Here is a 17,583-nt window from a genome sequence, read left to right on the forward strand (position 1 = left end):
ACTCAGAAATCCGCCTGCCTCTGCCTCTCAAGTGCTGGGATTAAAGGTGTGCGCCACCACTGCCTGGCAACAGGTGCTCTTATAGATCACTGTACGGAAGAACTGAGAATTCAAAACAACTCCAGTGCTTGTGTGTAGTTAATATTTCCAACTGAAGCAAACTGAGACCAAAGCAATATAGGGAATAAGTTAACAGGCAGGATTTGAACCCAGGCTCTATGGCTCTCAATAATACACATGAAATGCCTGGTCCTAAAACAGTTCTGCATAAGAACGTCTTCCTCTCTTCCCCCAGGAATTCTGTTACTCACTTGGCTACTACTGAGTCCTCGTTGTCAATTAAGGTGAGGGATGGAGAGGTACTTTGTCCCTCGGTGGTACTGGACGGGGAAGGGGTCCCTGAACTGGATGCCCAGGACTCCTCAGACAGCTCAGCAGAACTGACTGCTGTGGCCTTGGGAGCTTGTGGCCTTTGAGACCTGGATGGACCCGGGATTTAAATAGGGAGAAAACACAAGAAGAAAAGATCTAGTCAGAAGGGTGACCTCATGGGGAATAAACACACATAGAGGCAGTCAAAAAGAGGAACATCCCACACTGCTGCCATTGGGAGGTTCAGGGAACTACCTAAGTGGGCCTGGGTCAGGGATCCAGGTGCCCACCAGCACCGCGGTAAGGGGTGTCTCTCAACCTCTCACTGCATGCCTTCCTTCTCTCTAGTGGTCACTGACAGCTATTAGTCTGAGGCACAAAACTTTACCTAAAAAGTATCCCTCACCTTGTGGCTCCAGTTCTGGCTTCTTGATGGCCCAAAGCGTTGTCCACCTTGGGGAACATTTCCAAAGGGGTTGTCTTCGGAGGTGAAAACTGACAGGCTAGGAAAGAAGCAGAGCATAGTAAGAGGAGGACAGATGCTGACAATTCCAACAGATTACTGGAAGAAATGGACTACAATCCCCATGAATCATCACAAGTCCCATAATTCCCATGAGCTCTAAGTCCCATGCTAGAGAAATAGAAGAACCTAGAAACTAGTAGTTGGTAGTTCTCGGCTCTGGATCTAGCCTAGGAGGAGCTTTCATTATTCATTTATTTTTGAGACACGGTCTTACTCTGTAGCCATGGATAGCCTTGCACTTGAGATCCTCCTGCCTCAACTTCTTGAGTACTAGGACTTATAAAATTATAGACTCCTGCCAGATGTGTAATGTGTGCCTGTAATCCCAGCACTCAAGAGGCTCTGGCAGGAGGATCCAAAGTTCCAAAGCAAGGCTGGGGAGATGGCTCAGTGAGTAAGGTGCTTGCTGCACACACATGGGGACCTGAGTTCAAATCCAAATCCATAGAACCCATGGAAAGCCAGATGTGGTAGCACAAGTCTGCAATCCAAGGACTTCTAGTCTGAGGTGGGAGGTAGATACAGGAGAGTCCCCTGAAACTTTTCAGGTCAGAAAGCCTCAGAGGTGAACATCAAAGAGAAGACCCTGACTCAACCTGGTGAAAGATAAAAGGAGAGACACGTGAGCCTGTCTGATTTCCACATGGCCCACCCCCACACACAGAAACAAAGGCTACATAGAAAGCTCTTGTCTCAAAACAAGAATAACATGTTACCTGTTGCCTGCCTGTGGACCCTGTTCCCTTAACTGGACTGCCTTGCCTGGCCTCAGTGGGAGAGGATTTGCCTAATCCTGCAGTGACTTGATGTGTGAGAGTGGGTTGGTACCCAAGCACACCCCAAGCTCTTCACGGTTTCCACTCCAGGCTAACAGAATCAGAATCATCAGGAAACAGGTTAGGCATTGCATCTTCTTCCCACTATTCAGGCAATTAAAAAAAGATTTATTGGGGCTGGAGAGATGGCTCAGTGGTTAAGAACACTGACTGCTCTACTGAAGGTCCTGAGTTCAAATCCAGACAACCACATGGTGGCTCACAACCATCTGTAATGAGATCTGACGCCCTCTTCTGGTGTGTCTGAAGACAGCTACAGTGTACTTACATATAATAAATAAGTTTCATGAAATAAGTTTCATGAAGCTCATTTTATGAAACTCTAATTCCACAAGGAAAACAAAAAACAAAAACAGTAATTTAGCCAAGAGTGGTGGTGGACGCCTTTAATCCCAGACCTCAGGAGGCAGAGGCAGGAGTTCAAGGCCAGCCTGGTCTACAGAGCGAGTTCCAAGACAGGGGTATGCAGGGAAACCCTGTCTTCAAGAACAATAACAAAACAAGTACTTAAAAAAAGCACACAAGCGAAAAAGGAAGAATGAAAACAACAAAAGAGAAATAGGCAAAAAAATAAAACATTAACAAAGAAGCCACGACGAAACCGTACACAGCACGTTTCCGGTTAAACCTGTTAAGGGGAGGGGGAGGTGGTGGCATGACTCCCAACGAGAAAGAGGTAGCAGACTACAATCCCCATGATTCGCTGGGGTCCTCCTAAGTGAGAAAGTTCAAAGACAACACTCCTAGATGTCTGAGATAATTTGGAAACTAACAAACTCAATTTTCAAATTTCTTTTAGACTCCCTTAGGCCCACCCTGAGAGAACAAAAGACATGAGACACCCAGGGATGCTGGAGGGCGCGAACCGCGTAGTATCTTGGGAGGTGTAGTTCTTGTGAGGTTAGGCCGGAGACTCCAGGCTCTTGTAAACCCGGGTTGCCTTCCCCAGGCCTCCTGTGGTCTCTGAAAGAAGGACCAACCTCACCTGCAGTCAGTCTGTCGGCATTTACCGCAGCCTTGGTGCCAGCAGACGTCCTTCGTGGAACAGCCCGGCGCCTATCCTCTTCGCTTAGCAACGCCGTCAGCCCCGCCCCTTTCTGGGCGTGCAGAGCCGGAGCGCGGCCTCCAAGGCGACCAATGATAGACTAGAAAATAAAAGTAACTGGAAAGCGACCGAGGGGCGTTCTCTCTAGACGAAACTGGAAGAGGGCGTGTTTGATTGGAGCGTGCAGCAGTAATTGGCAAGATTTCAGACCAATAGTAAGGATCAAAGGCCGGGCTGACGCTTGGAAGAGAGCTAAGAGTCCTGGCTTTTACTCAGTCCTTATTTCTAACCGCCAGGATATTTGTAGGAGCTAAGGCCTGGTTCCAGCCCTAACTACTGTTGCCGGGCTAACCCGGGACGTCTGTCTTCACTTTGACTGCCATCCCGTCCTGATGGTCACCTTAACCACTTTCCTCTTGCTACTGAGCAGCTGGTCGCACTCCTTGCCAGGCCCGGGCTCCTGGCCGAGGTAGTGGGATCAAAACGAGCTATTTCGGGCCCCGGCGCGCAGCCCCCGGGGGCCAACCTAGAGTGTTCATACTCATGCCCCCTGGCCGCTGAGCACCCGAGGCTGAGTCAGAGGCACAGAATTAGGCCCGACCTACTCGGGGGTAGGGTCTGTTCTGTGTCCTCCTGACAGCCTGGCATAGGTGCAGCATTCTCTAGGAGTCTGTTACTAAGACTGATGCGTCATCCCCAGAGCTGCCAGCCGGGCAGAGATGGATTAAGAGGGCTGAGAACTCTTTGGTGGACTTCTCGGGACCCAGGGTCCCAACTGCCACAGTGATTAGCCACACCTATCAGGGTCTGCCTCCTAGACTTTAGCTTCCCCTTCTAGAAATGGAAAAAGGCTTAATGACATTTCCCTGGTGTCCTTTTCCAGGCATCCAGCAGGCGTTTAATAACTGGCCAAGTAATTATTGAAGTTTCTAAATAAGGAATACTAATGTCTGAGTCTGGCCTCAATCCCAGTGTCCCTGAGAGGCCCACCGCAGGGGCGGCACGGGGCACAATATAAATCGGAGACAGTGTGTGCTAGGGCACTGCGGGGCCCAGGGTGGCAGCGGAGGAGCAGGATGGAGATCCCCGTGCCTGTGCAGCCTTCTTGGCTGCGCCGCGCTTCAGCTCCTTTACCGGGTTTTTCTGCTCCGGGACGCCTCTTTGACCAGCGTTTCGGCGAAGGGCTGCTTGAGGCAGAGCTGGCTTCACTGTGCCCTGCTGCGATCGCCCCCTACTATCTGCGCGCCCCCAGTGTGGCTTTACCCACAGCCCAGGTGCCAGGCCTAGGGAGAGGGTCAATTCAACTACTAATAAGACTACTAGGGGGGTGGTTCACCCTGGGGCGGGGGTGCGGGAATGTCTGTTGATTTTGAACTTAGGGGAGACTGTTGCCCCTCAGTGGGCCACTTGGGTGTCCCTTGAGTGTGGTATTCTGAGGCCCGGTTACTGATCTTCTGAGGGTTGGGACAAGTGAGCAAGGGAATCTGGGGGAAAGGACAAGTGAGTCCCAGGCTGTGGTTGCATATGGTGATGCCAAATCTCCTAGAGGGGTCTTGTGATTTGATGAAGGGGGTCTTGGGCACTCTAAAAATGAGGGAAAGGTACCCGTAAAGGGCACAGGAGGTCCCATGACCTAAGTAAGAACTCTGGCGATGGGGAAGTGGCATGTTGGTTGCTAGCATAGTGGGATCTTCTAGTAGAGACATGGTGGCTGTGGAGTCAAGGACATGGGGTAGGAGTTATAGGGCATGTATTTAACTGGTCACCACAAGAGGTGGACTCAATGTCTGAAGGGGAGGGAGGCCAGTTATTGTGAGGATGAGGTTCTGGTGACTGAGTAGAGGGCACGTTCTATCCAAGCCCTAGGCAGCAGCACTGTAACCTATGTGTTGTAGAGGGTGCTGGGTCCCAGAGGCCAAGCCCCTACCCGATTGACATCCCACACCCACGCCCCATGTGTGCAGGTGTCCACGAACCCTGGGTGCTTTTCCGTGCTGCTGGATGTGAAGCACTTCTCGCCAGAGGAAATCTCTGTCAAGGTGGTTGGCGACCATGTGGAGGTCCATGCTCGGCACGAGGAGCGCCCAGTAGGTCTGCATGCCAGATTGGGGAGCAGGGGTAAGCAGGAAGGTAGGGTTCTCAAGCCCATCTCTCCCCCCACCCCATCCCCAGGATGAACATGGATTCATTGCTCGAGAGTTCCACCGCCGATACCGCCTGCCTCCCGGTGTGGACCCTGCTGCAGTGACCTCGGCACTGTCTCCTGAGGGTGTCCTGTCCATCCAGGCCACACCAGTGTCGGCCCAGGCCCAACTTCCATCACCACCTGCTGCTAAGTAGGGGTCCCAGGGTTACAGGACCGAACCCAGGAAGCCTCTTAAGGCTCTCCTTTAAAAGCCGATCTGACTCCACTGCCCAGCCAGATGTTCCAATCGCTGTCAAGACAGCCTTCCCCAACCACATCTAGACGCCTTCTCTTCCCCAGACCTTTCCACCCAAACCCCACCTGAGCTCAGTAACCTAGACACTCTCCCTAAGCCCTTTCCCAGCTTCCAGGCCCCACCCAGGACACCTCTCTAGGGACAACACTAACACTACTGTCACCTCTCAGCCAAGGCTCCCATCAGACTGATCACACTTTGGGCTTCTATCAGCACTCAGGCCTCCAACCGTACTTGTAACCTGTAGAACACCCCACGGTGACACCAGAGTACAGTGTAGTCACCTACTTCTGCACAGTGACCCAGGCTGCATGGGCTTTCCACACCAGAACATCAAGCCTGGTCCACCAGACTCGGGCTCCCCTGTCCCAGCCCACTTTCCAACTTAAAACTCCAGGCACCTAAATTCTTGAATACTATTCTGACCTCTAATTCTTGGGACACCTATTCTCAACTAACCACGAACCCCAAACACAAATTGCATGGACACTTCAACTTCTCCAGATGTGCTAGGCCAATGAACAGGAACCCTTGAGTTCCTCTGTCCTGGCTTCCCATCTGCAATCAGACGTCTTAGGAAGCCTCCTCCACATCTGCCATTCTCTAAGGTCACACTTTCATTGCCAATATTTCCCGTCTCCCCAGGCCTTCCTACCATCAGTCCCCAATAAATGCACTTGAGATTTGTCAACGGCCTTATGTCTGGCCAGTGTGGGTTGGGGGCAGGTTTATTGGGGTGGGGTTACAGGGAAGATCACTGCCGATCATACATCTCCCGTAAGATCTTCATACTTTCTGAGTAACGAAGCTGGTTCCGATGAGATGCCTCTTTCCATCTAGGGAGGCAGAGGGAAGATTTAACAACTGCTGCAGAGGGTATGGGGGCAAGAAGCAAGTGAGGTGGGCACACTCACCTCTGGCGTATGCGTTTCCAACGTTGCATGTTGCGATAGATAAGTGTGGAAGGAGAAGGTTCAGGCTCAGAAGGCTGCATGGACAGAGAGACCCAGCTAGATGACTATGCCCTAGCCCTCCCAACACGCTCTGAAGCTCCAGGCTAGCCTTGGATACCTACTTCATCATCGGAGGTGCCCTGGGTCTCAGGCTGCAGTGGGGATGGAATTCGGGACCTACAAGCATCTCCAGGTGGTCCAGGGGCTGTGGGTGGAGGCAGCTTGTACACATCACGACTTTTGCTGTTGATGACCTCTGAACCCTAGGGAGACAAAGCCCCATATGAGGCCCAAGAGTCAGAGCAGAGGGTTGAAAGTACATGTCATGGCTCCTTCCTTTCCCAGGGAGATAGACATGAGGTCTACCCAGAAACCTATACCTAGAGAAGTCACAGTAGTTTACCACTAGTTTACCAGCTAGAAGACAGTCTTCCTGTTCTAGGGACCATGTCTTCTTGTCCGCCTAAGAACCCTTGTCTACCCTTGCCAAGCCCAGGGAATTCCATCTCTATCTGTCAGCCCAGGGGTAGGGGGTGGTCAAGATGCCTTCTTTAAGGAACTGTCTAGGGGGGTGGAGGGGTGTCATGTCTACTTTTATCTTGAGAGTCCCAATAGTCAAAGTCATTTATCTGTCCCAGGGATCCATGTCTACACTTCCCAAACCCGTGACCCTCCACACAGCCCATAAGGTCCACATTTGCTCACCAAGGCCCCGTCTGTAGCCACATCTGTTGACACGTAAGATCCCTGTTCCCTAGGAAGCCATATCTATCTGGCCTAGGGACCTCTGTCCATAATCCTCACTTAAGAGCAAATAGCTGTTTGTCCTACCTGATTCTCTATTCACTGAGGGGGCACAGAGATTAGACCTATCTACCACTAACGGGAGAGTGGTTGGCTTATCCACCCACTGCTCAGTCTGGCCTCCTGACACTCATCCTACCTCTCCATCCTCGGGCAGAGGGGGCAGTGGTGAGCCGGGTGAGCGCTCGCGCTCTCGCACTGTGGGGCTGTTGCGCATCCAGGCGCGGCAGATGGGGTACAACGGTGTGTTCTCACTGAACTGGGCCAAGTCCACACTCCGGTCAAACAGCTTGATCACATACGTATCTGGGGTGGTAAGGTAGGCGATAAATGAACACCCTTGTGTAGTCCCAGACTCCACACCCACCCTCTCAGTCCCCTGCCTACTCACTGGATCTCTGAGGTCCCCCCTCAGCAAGCCCATCGTCCATCTCCCTCCTCTTCTTCCTCCGCTGATGGGGGAAGCGGGCAGATGGCCTGTGTGGTTAAGGTGAGTGTCAGGCCCGGAACTGGGGACTGGGAACCTTTCAGTGGGCTGGGGTCTCAGCCACCTTACCTTTTGCCAGTGGCAGCAATGGAACAATCCCTGCAGGGAGAGACATGGTGTCAGCAGGCTGAGCCTTTAATAAACATCTGCTCAACGCTGCCCCCCAAGGCGGAAGTGATGTAATTCAGTAATAGAGCATTTGCCTCCCATGAGTAAAAGCCCTGGGGTTCTATCTCTAGCACTAAAAACAAACAACAATGAACATCCTGAGGATTACTGGTACCTCTTGGGTCTTGTATCCCACCAATACCCCCCCAAGGTGTTAGCCACTTACGCAACAGGTACCTTTGTCTATGTAAGATGGTTAGGGCTTAGCAAAGGGAAAAGCTACCTAACCCAAATTCTCAGGTCTAAATCCCATCAAAATCCCTTACTTGCTGTGTGTATCCGAGGGGGTTTTCCCAGCTTCTTCATCCAGGCGTTCCCTGGAAGCAAAGCACTATTGGCTTAGGGCATCAAGGAGCCAGAGTGTGATGATATTAAGTAGTCTTCCCATGGGACACTCTCCTGCCTAAGGCAGCCTCCAGCCTCCCATCCTGATCCCCCCCTCACCAACAGTCAGACTCAGTCCAAACAGTTCCCACCCTTGTGGTTCCCCAGACTGGACCAGATCCCAACCTGTCCATGTGGCTCTTCTCCAGCAGACACTGAAGAACAGCATCCAGCTGGTTCCGGGCTTTGGCCATCTCCATCTCTGAGGGCAGAAGGTAGCAATCAGCTCTGTGTGTCCCTCCCACATCCGCTGTGGGAGGCAATCCTATGTTCTGTCTAGTCCAGGTACTTGGCAAGCAGCTTTAGTGCCACTCAGTGGAGAGACCAACTAAAGACAGAACCAGGGTGACAGAGCCTTAGGCGGGGGCCAAGGGCATAGCTGCTACCACTGCTCCCCTCTCCAACACCTACTCAGGAATCTAGGATCTGGATACCTTCCATGGACAGCCCTTAGGGTACTCCCGCTGAGGTCTCCCCCTGGAAACCCACTCCTCTTCCTGGGTTCTCACCATGAGGAGTGACTAGCCATTCCACAGGCTCCTGGACTCACCATGGGTACTCCTTTCCTGCCCCAGTCTCACCTCACTTGGCTTGCCGGGAGTCTGCCAATATATTCCCTCACTCCCCACCTTGCCTAGTCTCAGTCACCTTTTCTGATCCACCTCCTTGTAAAAGGCAGACACCAGAACCTTCCTAAAAGAAAGCCAAGCCTAGCTGGGCATAATGGCATATGTCAGCTATCCCAATGCTCTGGAGGCGGGGGTAGGAAGATCAAGAGTTCAAGGTCAGCCTCAGCAATGAAAGATCCTCTCTCAAATAGTAAGTAAAACAAAGAAAAATACAAAAACAGACAACATGGCTTCGATCTTCTTCAGCACAGAACCCTTGAGGATTCTATAATCCTGACCCCAGAAAATGGAGTCTGTACTCAGTTCACCCTTGTCCTACCTGCACAGTTGGAGTGAGGCTCCCTCCACTATATATATATATATTGTTTTCTTCCCCGCCCCACCCCTTCTTCACTATGTAGCCCTGGGTTGGCTACCATCCTTGGTGGGCTGGGGCTCCTGATCTCTTTTAAGTTCCACACTTAATGACTCTCAGCCAATGTTGTTTGCTAAGCAGGTCAAACTGGCCTTGACTTTAGAGATCAGTCTGTCTCGGTTCTCCATGCCCCGGGATTAAAGGCGGCTGCCAACACACACAGCACCTCTCCACTAGCAACTACTCCACTCAAGCTGTGCTGGTTTTTGCACTTTGGGGCGTACCTTTACCAACTCACTCTTTCTTCAAAAACCTCCCTAGACTACCTACTTCCCTCAAAGGAAAAGTCAAAAGTCCCTTCCTGGACCCCACAGATCTGTCCTCCTCCCCTCCCACCTCTCTGCCTCCGTTTCCTCACCGCTCCAGCCGCCCTAGCGTTCCTGCTGCCCGCTTTGTTCCTACCCATTGCCACTCCTCCCACCTTGTATATTTTCCATCCATCACCCTACACCCTAGGGTTATTGGAATGCAACAATTATTGAGGATTGATTCCTTGTACTTCAGGGACACACCACAATTGCTGACTCATGCCCACTGTCAGAAATGGGGAAACTGAGGTAGAAAAAGAAAAGGACCCTTTTTAGAGGGCCCTGTCATATGGGCTGCAGAAAGATGTCGCATACTCCGCTTTTTTCACGATTAACATATCTCTCCTGAATCCCCAGTCCTCACCTGATTTCTCCACTTTCACCTTTACCGGGAACATGATTTGGGTCCAGGTCTAATGCGCTGGATCAGAAAAACTTGGAGGAGGCGTGGTTCAAAAGCCAGGCGGAAGGCAGGCAGGAAAAGGTCAAAGGTAAGTCTGAGTAGCACTGGTACTGGGTGGGCCTGAGCACTGTCCAGCCGCGACTGCCGTGGCCGCCACTTCCCTTCTTTCCCTCCTGTAGGCGGGCCCCTTTGGCAACTGCTTTTTCCCACTAGTTGATGAAAACGTCAATTTCATTTGCTAGCCAATTGACAGCCTGTACTATTGGCTCCCAGCCTAAGTTCCACCTTCCCAAGGCCCTGTATCCGGAAACAAACCAACGACTTGCCAGGCACCTGGGGGGCGGAGGTGGGGGCTGTGATTCAAACTTCCGAGGCTCAAGAAGGAGGAAATGCGGCTGCGCCGCGCGGGGCACCATGGGAAACAAAAGATTCAGACACACCAAGGCTTCTCGGGATTTGTAGTGTTATATTTTAGTATTGCCACTAAACCTATTTACAGCTTTTAAGTAACTACCCTAGTCACTGACATCCCTCACAGGAAGACCAATCTGAAGATGGACTGGCTCCTTTCTCACAGAGAGCTCGCTGAGCAAAATCTCATTCATCTAAATATTAAAAGTGCTGGGTACTCATCCAGATAGTGAGGACATTGTGACGAGCAAAACAGGCAAAAATCCTTGCTGATAATGTGTCGTATCGTGTAGCGAATAGAAGGCAGTCAATAAACAAGGCAAAAATTCTAAGTGTAATGTAATAGGAACACAAAAATATGTAAAAATACTCATAGGACCATCAAGGTGGGGACTGAGACTTTATCATTGTTTATTTATTGTCTCACTCTGGCTCAGTCTAGCATGGAACTCATCATGTATGTGACCCAAGATGTCTCTGAACTGCCGGAAGGCCTCCTCCCTCAGCCTCCCAAGTATGTGATTAACAACACCAATACCACAACCTGTTGGGTGTATGCTTTTTTTTTTTAACTTATTGGGGGGTGGGGCACACTTGAAAAGGTCAGAAGACCACTTACAGGATTTGAGGATCAAATGCAGGTCAGGATTGGCAGCAAGCATCCCTACCATTGAGTTATTTCACCAGACTGCTAAAATTATATTGAGACAGGGTATCACTTCAAGCCCCGGCTGGCCTGGAATTCACACACACACACACACACAACTAACTCAAGAATAAAAAATAGGAAAGTCAAGGAAGGTTTCCTAAGGAAGCCCCTGGATGTTTCTCTTGTGGAAGGCACCTCCTTCAGAGGGAGAAGTGTCTTAGCTCACCTGAATTCTTCCTTGGCAGAGAATACTAAGGCCTACTAGAACAAGAAAGGGATTATCTTGCTTGGTTTGTCATGGTAGGAATCAAATCTAGCATTTTCCTCATGTTAACGAAGTGCACTGCCAGTAAACTACAGCCCCAGTTAATAAATTTGTATTTTTAAATTCACAACTACCAGTGGAGGATAGCAGCCCCTCAAAGTGGGCGCATCATTTCTTTCTCCTTCACCCATAAGAGGGTTCCGAAGCAGGAAAGTTCTTATTTCAGAAGGGTATGAACAGTAGTTAATGAAATAAAAATTCACACACTGTGTGAAAGCGCAAAGCCTAACATGTAACACATTCAGTAAGAGCTTTTGAGTGTTGGCAATCATTTTATGCTTCTGCCTACGAAAGATCCCAAGAACTCAATATTTAAAGTTAGGGTCCTTTATTGGGGCAGATGGGAAATGGGGAACAGATGTCTTCAGGGTCTGTGGGAAAATTTAGAGCAGAGAAGCCCATCCTGGGAGAAAGAACAGATCACCAGTTTATTAAGTTGTCAGGGAGTGCCCAGGGGGATGGTGAAGGAGAGGTAGTCCCCAAGGGCACCCCAGAGGGGCCGGTAGATCTGGAAGATGGTGATCCAGGTGGTGAGAACAATCACCCAGACGAGGAAGCCCACAGCTGAGCGCCAAACATCTATAATGAAGGACAAGGGAGGGAGAGTTGGCCTCCAGTGGCTCCTCGGGGAGCTGGACTCCCCCAGGACGGCCCTTTCATCTCTGACACAAATCTCTCCTAGAGTTCTGGATCCTCCATCATCCCTTCCAACCACCCGCTGTCCCTTTTTTTCTTTCCTTTTTTTTTTTTTTTTTTGCTGGTGCCCTAGAACTCACAGCCTTTGATTTGGCTCTGCTCTGTGTAAGCCGGGGCGAGGAACGCCTCTCTGAAGAACCAGAAAATGTTGACCAACCAAAGAAAAGGCAGGAACGCAAATCCACCTTGGAAAGAGAAACCCACATTTAGTCAAACGATAATAAGACTCTTTCCTAATCTCCACCTTAGAAGGCCCATTTGGAAGGTCCTTTTCCAAGTTCAACTGGAGATCCCCGCTGTTAGGGGCTGTCGGGTCCTGGCTCTCCGCTACGGACTACCTCCTCCCAGGCGTTCATTCTTTCTTCCCTGTTCACTGGGATTCTGACTGAGACCTCAGCCTCCTCCTTCCCGAGGCCTACTTTCTCGCAGACAAGAGTCTGCGTGGCCACGGATCCAAGCTCCTCTGTCCTCTTGCCTTGGGCGCTCTAGTCCGATCCCCTCTATTACCCGCGAAACCTTACGGGACCAGTCTTACCAAGATAGTACTTCCGGCACAGGTTCAACTTCTCCTCATTGGACACCCGCTCCAAGTTCATAGTTGCGCCGGAGCCAGGTGGTCCTAAGGGTCTGCAGAGCAAGACCCAAATGACAGGCGCAAGATCACGAACAACCACGCCCCTATTACGACAAATTAGAGGAGCGTTAGCTACGGGAAAGGTACCTCGGAACAGGCTGATGGGACGAGGAAGTTCCTTATCTAGCTAGTGTATACCAGACGACTCCCAACCCACCAGAGGGGTTAATCCCTTCTGCCTGAGATGCCTTTGCGGGAGATGCCGCAGGTATCTGTGGAGTTTGTTGTCTTTTTTTTTTTTTTTCCCTGCCCAGCGCCGCCCCCCATTCCCCCCCCGCTACGTTGTACGCATGCGCTCCCAGAAAAACACGCGCTTGACTGTCGGGGAAGGCCAGTTGGTCTCTAACACGCATGCGCAGTCGCGCCACAGGCAGCGACTACATTTCCCAACGCTCCTGAGCAACGGAAGTGATGCAAGGAGCAAGCGCGTTGGAGTGTTCGGGTAAAAATGGCTGAATATTTAGCTTCGATATTCGGGACTGAGAAGGACAAGTGAGAATGGTGAAGGGAGTGGCCTCTTAGGGAGCCGGGGCACTTGGGTCCCTATGGGCTGGACGGACAGTGTTCGTGGGATGCCCGGCCTTCCCGGCCCTCGGTTTACCTCTGTCTTTGCACCTCTTCTAGGGTTAACTGCTCTTTTTACTTTAAGATTGGGGCCTGCCGGCACGGGGACCGGTGTTCCCGACTTCACAACAAACCGACTTTCAGCCAGGTGAGACCCAGATTCACGCCTCTCCGCGCTTCATCCGCTGTCCATCATCTCGGGGTTCCGCCTCTTCCGGATTTCTAAAACCAATCCTACCCCTCTTTGCTTTCTGACCTGGCCCTCTGGGTAGACCCTTCTTCCCAGGGACTGGACCCCGCCTCCCATGAACACCGACCACGCCCCTTGGCTGTCTGGGTAGTTTTGGCGTCTCTGATCCACTGGCTCATGTACTTCTCCCCAACTTCATACTCACTCTGCATGCAGCCCTGCTTTCTGAGCTCAGGTCTCTTTTAAATTTCCTTCAGACTATAGTCCTGCTCAACTTGTACCGGAATCCACAGAACACAGCCCAAACTGCAGATGGATCACACTGTGAGTAAGAAACTAGATAGTTCAGGGACTGGGCAGAGACAGCCCCAGCACTTTACACCCTCGTTTCATCCCTGCCCCCCCTCCCGTCCCTCCTCCAGGTCACGTGAGCGATGTGGAGGTGCAAGAACACTATGATAACTTCTTTGAGGTGAGGGTTGCCAGGGTAACTGGGTTTCCTGTGTACCAGACCTTAGTTGAGCTTTTCCCTATCTTCTGCAGGAGGTATTCACAGAACTGCAGGAGAAGTATGGAGAGATTGAAGAGATGAATGTGTGTGACAACCTCGGGGACCACCTCGTGGGCAATGTCTATGTTAAGGTGCCTGTTGCCCCCTGCTTAGAGCCCAGAAGTGGAAACATTTCAGTGCCTATGGCCACCACTGAAACCTCACAACCTGAGGACTGTCGATAAGTTGAGTCCAGCCTCAGAGCTGACTAGTCCCCTGAAGATCTTGAATTCCACAGCCCATGGTCACCCACTTTCCCCTCAGTTCCGGCGGGAGGAGGATGCAGAGCGGGCAGTGGCGGAACTCAATAACCGCTGGTTCAACGGGCAGGCTGTGCATGCCGAGCTGTCTCCTGTCACTGACTTCCGAGAGTCATGCTGCCGGCAGTATGAGATGGGGTAAGGTAGTATAAAAGGAGGCTGGGCATCCGAGTCCCAGAAGCTTGAGTGTGTGGTAGGGGGTTTTCAGTGATGGTGACCTCCTCTGTCTGTAGGGAGTGCACCCGAGGTGGCTTCTGCAACTTTATGCACCTACGACCCATATCCAGGAACTTGCGCCGGCAGCTCTATGGACGAGGACCCAGGCATAGGTACCTCGGACCCAGGGTGCCATGTTCTCCTGCACGCTGAGATGAACCTGGTGCTAACATGTGGGCTCTTGTGTTCTAAATGGAGTTTTGAGACCTGCCTGGGGAGAAGTGCCTCAGACAGTGTGAACCCATACCTACCACCAGCATGGGTACCTTGCCCTGAGTACCAATCCTAAAGTGACATTAACAGCCATCCTATCCCTAAGAGACAGGCCTGAAAAAATCTTGACCACTCTTAACTATTCCTACCCATCTCTGACCACTCCTCTTCCCAACTCCTAGGTCACCTCCAAGGTCCCACACAGGTCACCGTCCCCGAGAAAGGAACCGGCGTCGTTCCCCAGACCACCGGCATGGTCGCTTCTGAGACGGGTGCCCTTGCTCTTTATTCAAGGGTATAGATGTTCCTGTCCAGCATCCCTTCTCAAAGTGCCCTTCACTTTCCAGTCCTGACATCCCCAGGCTTCAGAGCTTCATAATAAAATCTGTTCAACACAGGAACCTCCTCCTCCTCCTGTCCCTCCTCTAATAAAGCTTAAGAAGTTTGTCAACCAAGGTCTGTGGTTTCCTTCCACCCCCACACCTAAGAAAAGGTGTATGCCAACCACAGCCTCAGCAGAGGAACTTGGAACCAGCTGGGGTCTGGGTCTGCACTGGTAAGTCGGGCCTGCTCTAATACTTATAACCTCACATTGTCCATTCTAGGCGCCTTTTAGGGATAGGCACCTGTTTGTGGCAGGCCGGAGGATTCCTAGCAGAGACAGGGATTAGAAAAGGAGAGGAAGAGAGGTGGTTAGGTACTGGTGAGAGTTTACAGTAGGTTAGGCCTGGTAGTTGAAGCCCGCCATACCACCCTGAAATGAAGGCACTGATAATACCTACCACTCAAAACTTGGAATTAAGTTTGCCATCTGCTAGGTACTGTGGTGTTTGGCTTGTTTGTTTGGTTTTTGAAGCAGGGATTCACTAGCTCTGGGTGGCCTGGAACTTGCTTACGTAGACCATGCTGGCCTCAGATTCACAAGAGATCCTCCTGCCTTTACTTCAAGTGCTGAGATTAAAGTGTGTACACTACACCTATTGTGATCTTTTAAGTAGATTTATTATCTCACCCCCCCACCCACACACCCCGCCTTCATCCAGTGAGACAAGTTCTGTAACTCCATCTTAGAGATGAAAATGAGAAGGCAAGTATGTAAGGTCACAAGTAATCTAGTGATCCACATCAAGTTCTTTATACACCTTGTGGGCTTGGAGTTGAGTATGAGGTACGCCAGCTCCCAAAGAGGTTCTTTCTGGAAGTCTGTGCCCCCACATCCACCACTTTATTCTGCCTTGGACTTCCTGGAATGTGCTGCAGAAACAGCGTGGGTGGAAGTGGTCACAGCCCTCAAGTTGCAGGCTCTGCTGAGATGGGTCCCAGCTGGCTTCTCTGGACAGTGGCCGTAGCAGTGCTGCTTCTGACTTGGGCTGCTTCACTGGAAGCCTCTCAGTTCTGTGGCCACCTCGAGTACTGGAACTCTGGCAAGAGGTGCTGCAGCCGCTGCCTGCAACGCTTTGGGCCTCCTGCGTGTCCTGGTGAGCAGGGGCACTAAGAAGTGGCAAGGTTGTTGCTGGCCTTGAAGTGGGCTTCTTTGGGGGAGTGGGTGTGCTGGGTCTTAGGCAGGTAAGACTGTGGGGGTGGGCACGGGTAAGCTTGTGCAGAAAAGATCAGTTACAATGGGGACACCAAGAGCAAACTTTACCTCTGAGTGGAGGATGTGGGGAGAATGGATTTATGTAGGTTTTATTTAGTGTGGGCAAGGCTTGATAGAGTGATGGGGGGAAGGGTAGGGTCCTCATGAGGATTTGAAGAGGAATGGTCTAGTGGGATTAGAGGGAGAGCCTGTGCTCCATTGTTTCCCACTAGATTACGAGTTTACGGAAAACTGCGGGCTCAATGACTTCGGCGATACTGTAGCACATCCTTTCAAAAAGTGTTCCCCTGGGTATTGCAACCCCAATGGCACAGAGCTGTGTAGCCAGTGTAGCAGTGGAGCCCCAGCCCCAGCTCGCATGGAGAGCCCTGGCAGAACCCACAAGCAGTGTAGAAAGGTGCTAGACTCCTGGGGTATGGGTCACGGCTTGCCTGTGGTTCCGTGGGTAAAGCTTGGGTCAGAGGGGGAGCCTCACTAATTAATGGTGGGCACAGCAGCATCCCCAAGTGGAGTGCCTTAAGGGGGTGGATGAGGGAGCTCCATTTAAGGACCTAAGGTCTGGGAGGCTTGGGCTGATGGGTCCGCTTGTTTCACTCTCAAACCTCTGTTCCCAGAAGCCCATCCCTCCCAAGGATGTCTGTCCTCTTAAACCTGAAGAAGCAGGCGCCTCTAGCTCACCCGGGAGGTGGAGCCTTGGGCAGACAACCAAGAATGAGGTCTCCAGCAGACCAGGTTTTGGACCACGCTCAGTGCTGCCCCTGGTAGTATTGCCACTGTTTCTGGTGCTGCTTCTGATACTGGCAGTGGTCTTGTTCTCCTTGTTCAAGAGAAAAGTCCGTTCCCATCCTTGTTCCAGCTTGGCTTTTGGAGACCCCAGCACCTCTGTACATTATTGGCCCTGCCCAGGTACCCTGGAGGTATTGGGAAGTAGAAACAGAGGGAAGACATCTGTGCTGCAGCTCTCAAGCTGGGGTTAGTATGAGACAGCCCTGCCCAGGAGGGAGGGTAACCTCAAACCTTATGCTTCCTCCTCTCACTCCTCCCTGGCCTTCCAGAGCTTCAAGGTCTGGCCTCTCAGCCCTTATCTCTCCTGCTGGATGAGCTAGAAGTTCTGGAGGAGCTAATTATGCTACTGGACCCTGAGCCTGGGCCTAGTGGGAGCATGGCTTACGGTACAACACGACACCTGGCTGCAAGATACGGGCTGCCTGCCTCCTGGTCCACTTTTGCCTACTCACTGCGGCCCAGTCGCTCACCCCTGAGGGCCCTGATTGAGATGGTGGTGGCAAGGGAGCCATCTGCCACTCTGGGCCAACTTGGCATATACCTGGCCCAGCTAGGTCGCACAGATGCACTGCAGGTCCTGTCTAAACTTGGCTGAGTCAGGGTTTGCTGGGGCTTACTACTCCATCAATAAAGTTTCTTGAAGCCAATATCTGCTTGTCCTCATTAAAGGGGTCTTCTTTTTTTTTTTTAATTTATTTTTTAAAGGTTTATTTACTTATTA

General features: G+C 51.4%; 6 protein-coding genes across 14 annotated transcripts in view; 3 read left to right on the forward strand and 3 right to left on the reverse strand.

Annotated features, from left to right (window-relative positions):
• The window catches only part of Proser3 (proline and serine rich 3), a 10,566-nt gene extending 7,174 nt beyond the window's left edge, over window positions 1-3,392 (reverse strand). The window contains exons 1-4 of one of the 5 annotated variants that reach the window (XM_031386082.1): window positions 2,720-3,388; window positions 1,615-1,765; window positions 779-875; window positions 312-479 (exon numbers count right to left, since the gene is read on the reverse strand). In XM_031386082.1, coding sequence (XP_031241942.1) covers window positions 312-479; window positions 779-837 — 227 coding nt within the window. In that variant the 5' untranslated portion in view covers window positions 838-875; window positions 1,615-1,765; window positions 2,720-3,388. Of the gene's footprint in view, window positions 1-311; window positions 480-778; window positions 876-1,614; window positions 1,766-2,719 lie in introns of all 5 variants that reach the window. The other 4 variants (XM_031386085.1, XM_031386084.1, XM_031386081.1 and 1 more) reach the window with 4 other exon arrangements.
• A 299-nt stretch (window positions 3,393-3,691) lies between these two features.
• Window positions 3,692-5,915, forward strand: Hspb6 (heat shock protein family B (small) member 6). The gene is made up of 3 exons (XM_031386089.1): window positions 3,692-4,053; window positions 4,744-4,866; window positions 4,952-5,915. Exons 1-3 carry the CDS (start codon window positions 3,856-3,858, stop codon window positions 5,117-5,119), a joined length of 489 nt encoding a protein of 162 aa, XP_031241949.1. The 5' UTR covers window positions 3,692-3,855; the 3' UTR covers window positions 5,120-5,915.
• Window positions 5,908-10,138, reverse strand: Lin37 (lin-37 DREAM MuvB core complex component). 2 transcript variants are annotated; one of them, XM_031386086.1, is made up of 9 exons: window positions 9,733-10,138; window positions 8,143-8,218; window positions 7,899-7,949; window positions 7,534-7,563; window positions 7,369-7,454; window positions 7,117-7,283; window positions 6,296-6,436; window positions 6,135-6,208; window positions 5,908-6,056 (listed from the first exon to the last, which is right to left on the reverse strand). In XM_031386086.1, exons 1-9 carry the CDS (start codon window positions 9,764-9,766, stop codon window positions 5,975-5,977), a joined length of 741 nt encoding a protein of 246 aa, XP_031241946.1. In that variant the 5' UTR covers window positions 9,767-10,138; the 3' UTR covers window positions 5,908-5,974. The 2 variants fall into 2 exon arrangements, with proteins under 2 accessions (XP_031241946.1, XP_031241948.1); XM_031386088.1 differs by having other exon boundaries at window positions 8,143-8,344.
• Window positions 10,139-11,463: 1,325 nt separating this feature from the next.
• Window positions 11,464-12,778, reverse strand: Psenen (presenilin enhancer, gamma-secretase subunit). Its single transcript, XM_031386095.1, has 4 exons — window positions 12,644-12,778; window positions 12,388-12,530; window positions 11,933-12,037; window positions 11,464-11,735 (listed from the first exon to the last, which is right to left on the reverse strand). The coding sequence occupies exons 2-4, from the start codon at window positions 12,446-12,448 to the stop codon at window positions 11,596-11,598; spliced, it is 306 nt and encodes a 101-aa protein (XP_031241955.1). The 5' UTR covers window positions 12,449-12,530; window positions 12,644-12,778; the 3' UTR covers window positions 11,464-11,595.
• On the forward strand, window positions 12,762-14,930 carry U2af1l4 (U2 small nuclear RNA auxiliary factor 1 like 4). Of its 4 annotated transcripts, none has more exons than XM_031386091.1 (8): window positions 12,762-12,928; window positions 13,111-13,198; window positions 13,498-13,564; window positions 13,663-13,712; window positions 13,784-13,882; window positions 14,055-14,188; window positions 14,284-14,379; window positions 14,662-14,930. In XM_031386091.1, exons 1-8 carry the CDS (start codon window positions 12,777-12,779, stop codon window positions 14,744-14,746), a joined length of 771 nt encoding a protein of 256 aa, XP_031241951.1. In that variant the 5' UTR covers window positions 12,762-12,776; the 3' UTR covers window positions 14,747-14,930. The 4 variants fall into 4 exon arrangements, with proteins under 4 accessions (XP_031241951.1, XP_031241952.1, XP_031241953.1 ...); XM_031386092.1 differs by having other exon boundaries at window positions 13,663-13,682; XM_031386093.1 differs by having other exon boundaries at window positions 12,837-12,978.
• Window positions 14,931-15,038: 108 nt separating this feature from the next.
• On the forward strand, window positions 15,039-17,509 carry Igflr1 (IGF like family receptor 1). The gene is made up of 4 exons (XM_031386090.1): window positions 15,039-15,957; window positions 16,289-16,473; window positions 16,691-17,048; window positions 17,132-17,509. Exons 1-4 carry the CDS (start codon window positions 15,729-15,731, stop codon window positions 17,455-17,457), a joined length of 1,098 nt encoding a protein of 365 aa, XP_031241950.1. The 5' UTR covers window positions 15,039-15,728; the 3' UTR covers window positions 17,458-17,509.
• Window positions 17,510-17,583: the final 74 nt, after the last annotated feature.

Source organism: Mastomys coucha, unplaced genomic scaffold, assembly GCF_008632895.1.
Source record: "Mastomys coucha isolate ucsf_1 unplaced genomic scaffold, UCSF_Mcou_1 pScaffold21, whole genome shotgun sequence".
NCBI lineage: Eukaryota > Metazoa > Chordata > Mammalia > Rodentia > Muridae > Mastomys > Mastomys coucha.

Coding starts and splice junctions, on each gene's coding strand:
- Hspb6 (XM_031386089.1), top strand. CDS start 3,856: ATGGAGATCCCCGTGCCTGTGCAGCCTTCTTGGCTGCGCCGCGCTTCA. Junction 4,054..4,743: donor TGGCTTTACCCACAGCCCAG/GTGCCAGGCCTA, acceptor CCATGTGTGCAG/GTGTCCACGAACCCTGGGTG. Junction 4,867..4,951: donor CTCGGCACGAGGAGCGCCCA/GTAGGTCTGCAT, acceptor CCCCATCCCCAG/GATGAACATGGATTCATTGC.
- Lin37 (XM_031386086.1), bottom strand. CDS start 9,766: ATGTTCCCGGTAAAGGTGAAAGTGGAGAAATCAG. Junction 7,284..7,368: donor GGGGGGACCTCAGAGATCCA/GTGAGTAGGCAG, acceptor TTACCACCCCAG/ATACGTATGTGATCAAGCTG. Junction 6,437..7,116: donor CTCTGCCCGAGGATGGAGAG/GTAGGATGAGTG, acceptor TTGTCTCCCTAG/GGTTCAGAGGTCATCAACAG.
- Psenen (XM_031386095.1), bottom strand. CDS start 12,448: ATGAACTTGGAGCGGGTGTCCAATGAGGAGAAGTTGAACCTGTGCCGG. Junction 12,038..12,387: donor GTGCCGGAAGTACTATCTTG/GTAAGACTGGTC, acceptor TCTCTTTCCAAG/GTGGATTTGCGTTCCTGCCT. Junction 11,736..11,932: donor GCAGAGCCAAATCAAAGGCT/GTGAGTTCTAGG, acceptor CCTTCATTATAG/ATGTTTGGCGCTCAGCTGTG.
- U2af1l4 (XM_031386091.1), top strand. CDS start 12,777: ATGCGCTCCCAGAAAAACACGCGCTTGACTGTCGGGGAAGGCCAGTTG. Junction 13,199..13,497: donor ACAAACCGACTTTCAGCCAG/GTGAGACCCAGA, acceptor AATTTCCTTCAG/ACTATAGTCCTGCTCAACTT. Junction 13,883..14,054: donor TGGGCAATGTCTATGTTAAG/GTGCCTGTTGCC, acceptor CTTTCCCCTCAG/TTCCGGCGGGAGGAGGATGC.
- Igflr1 (XM_031386090.1), top strand. CDS start 15,729: ATGTGCTGCAGAAACAGCGTGGGTGGAAGTGGTCACAGCCCTCAAGTT. Junction 15,958..16,288: donor TGGGCCTCCTGCGTGTCCTG/GTGAGCAGGGGC, acceptor GTTTCCCACTAG/ATTACGAGTTTACGGAAAAC. Junction 17,049..17,131: donor GCTGCAGCTCTCAAGCTGGG/GTTAGTATGAGA, acceptor CTGGCCTTCCAG/AGCTTCAAGGTCTGGCCTCT.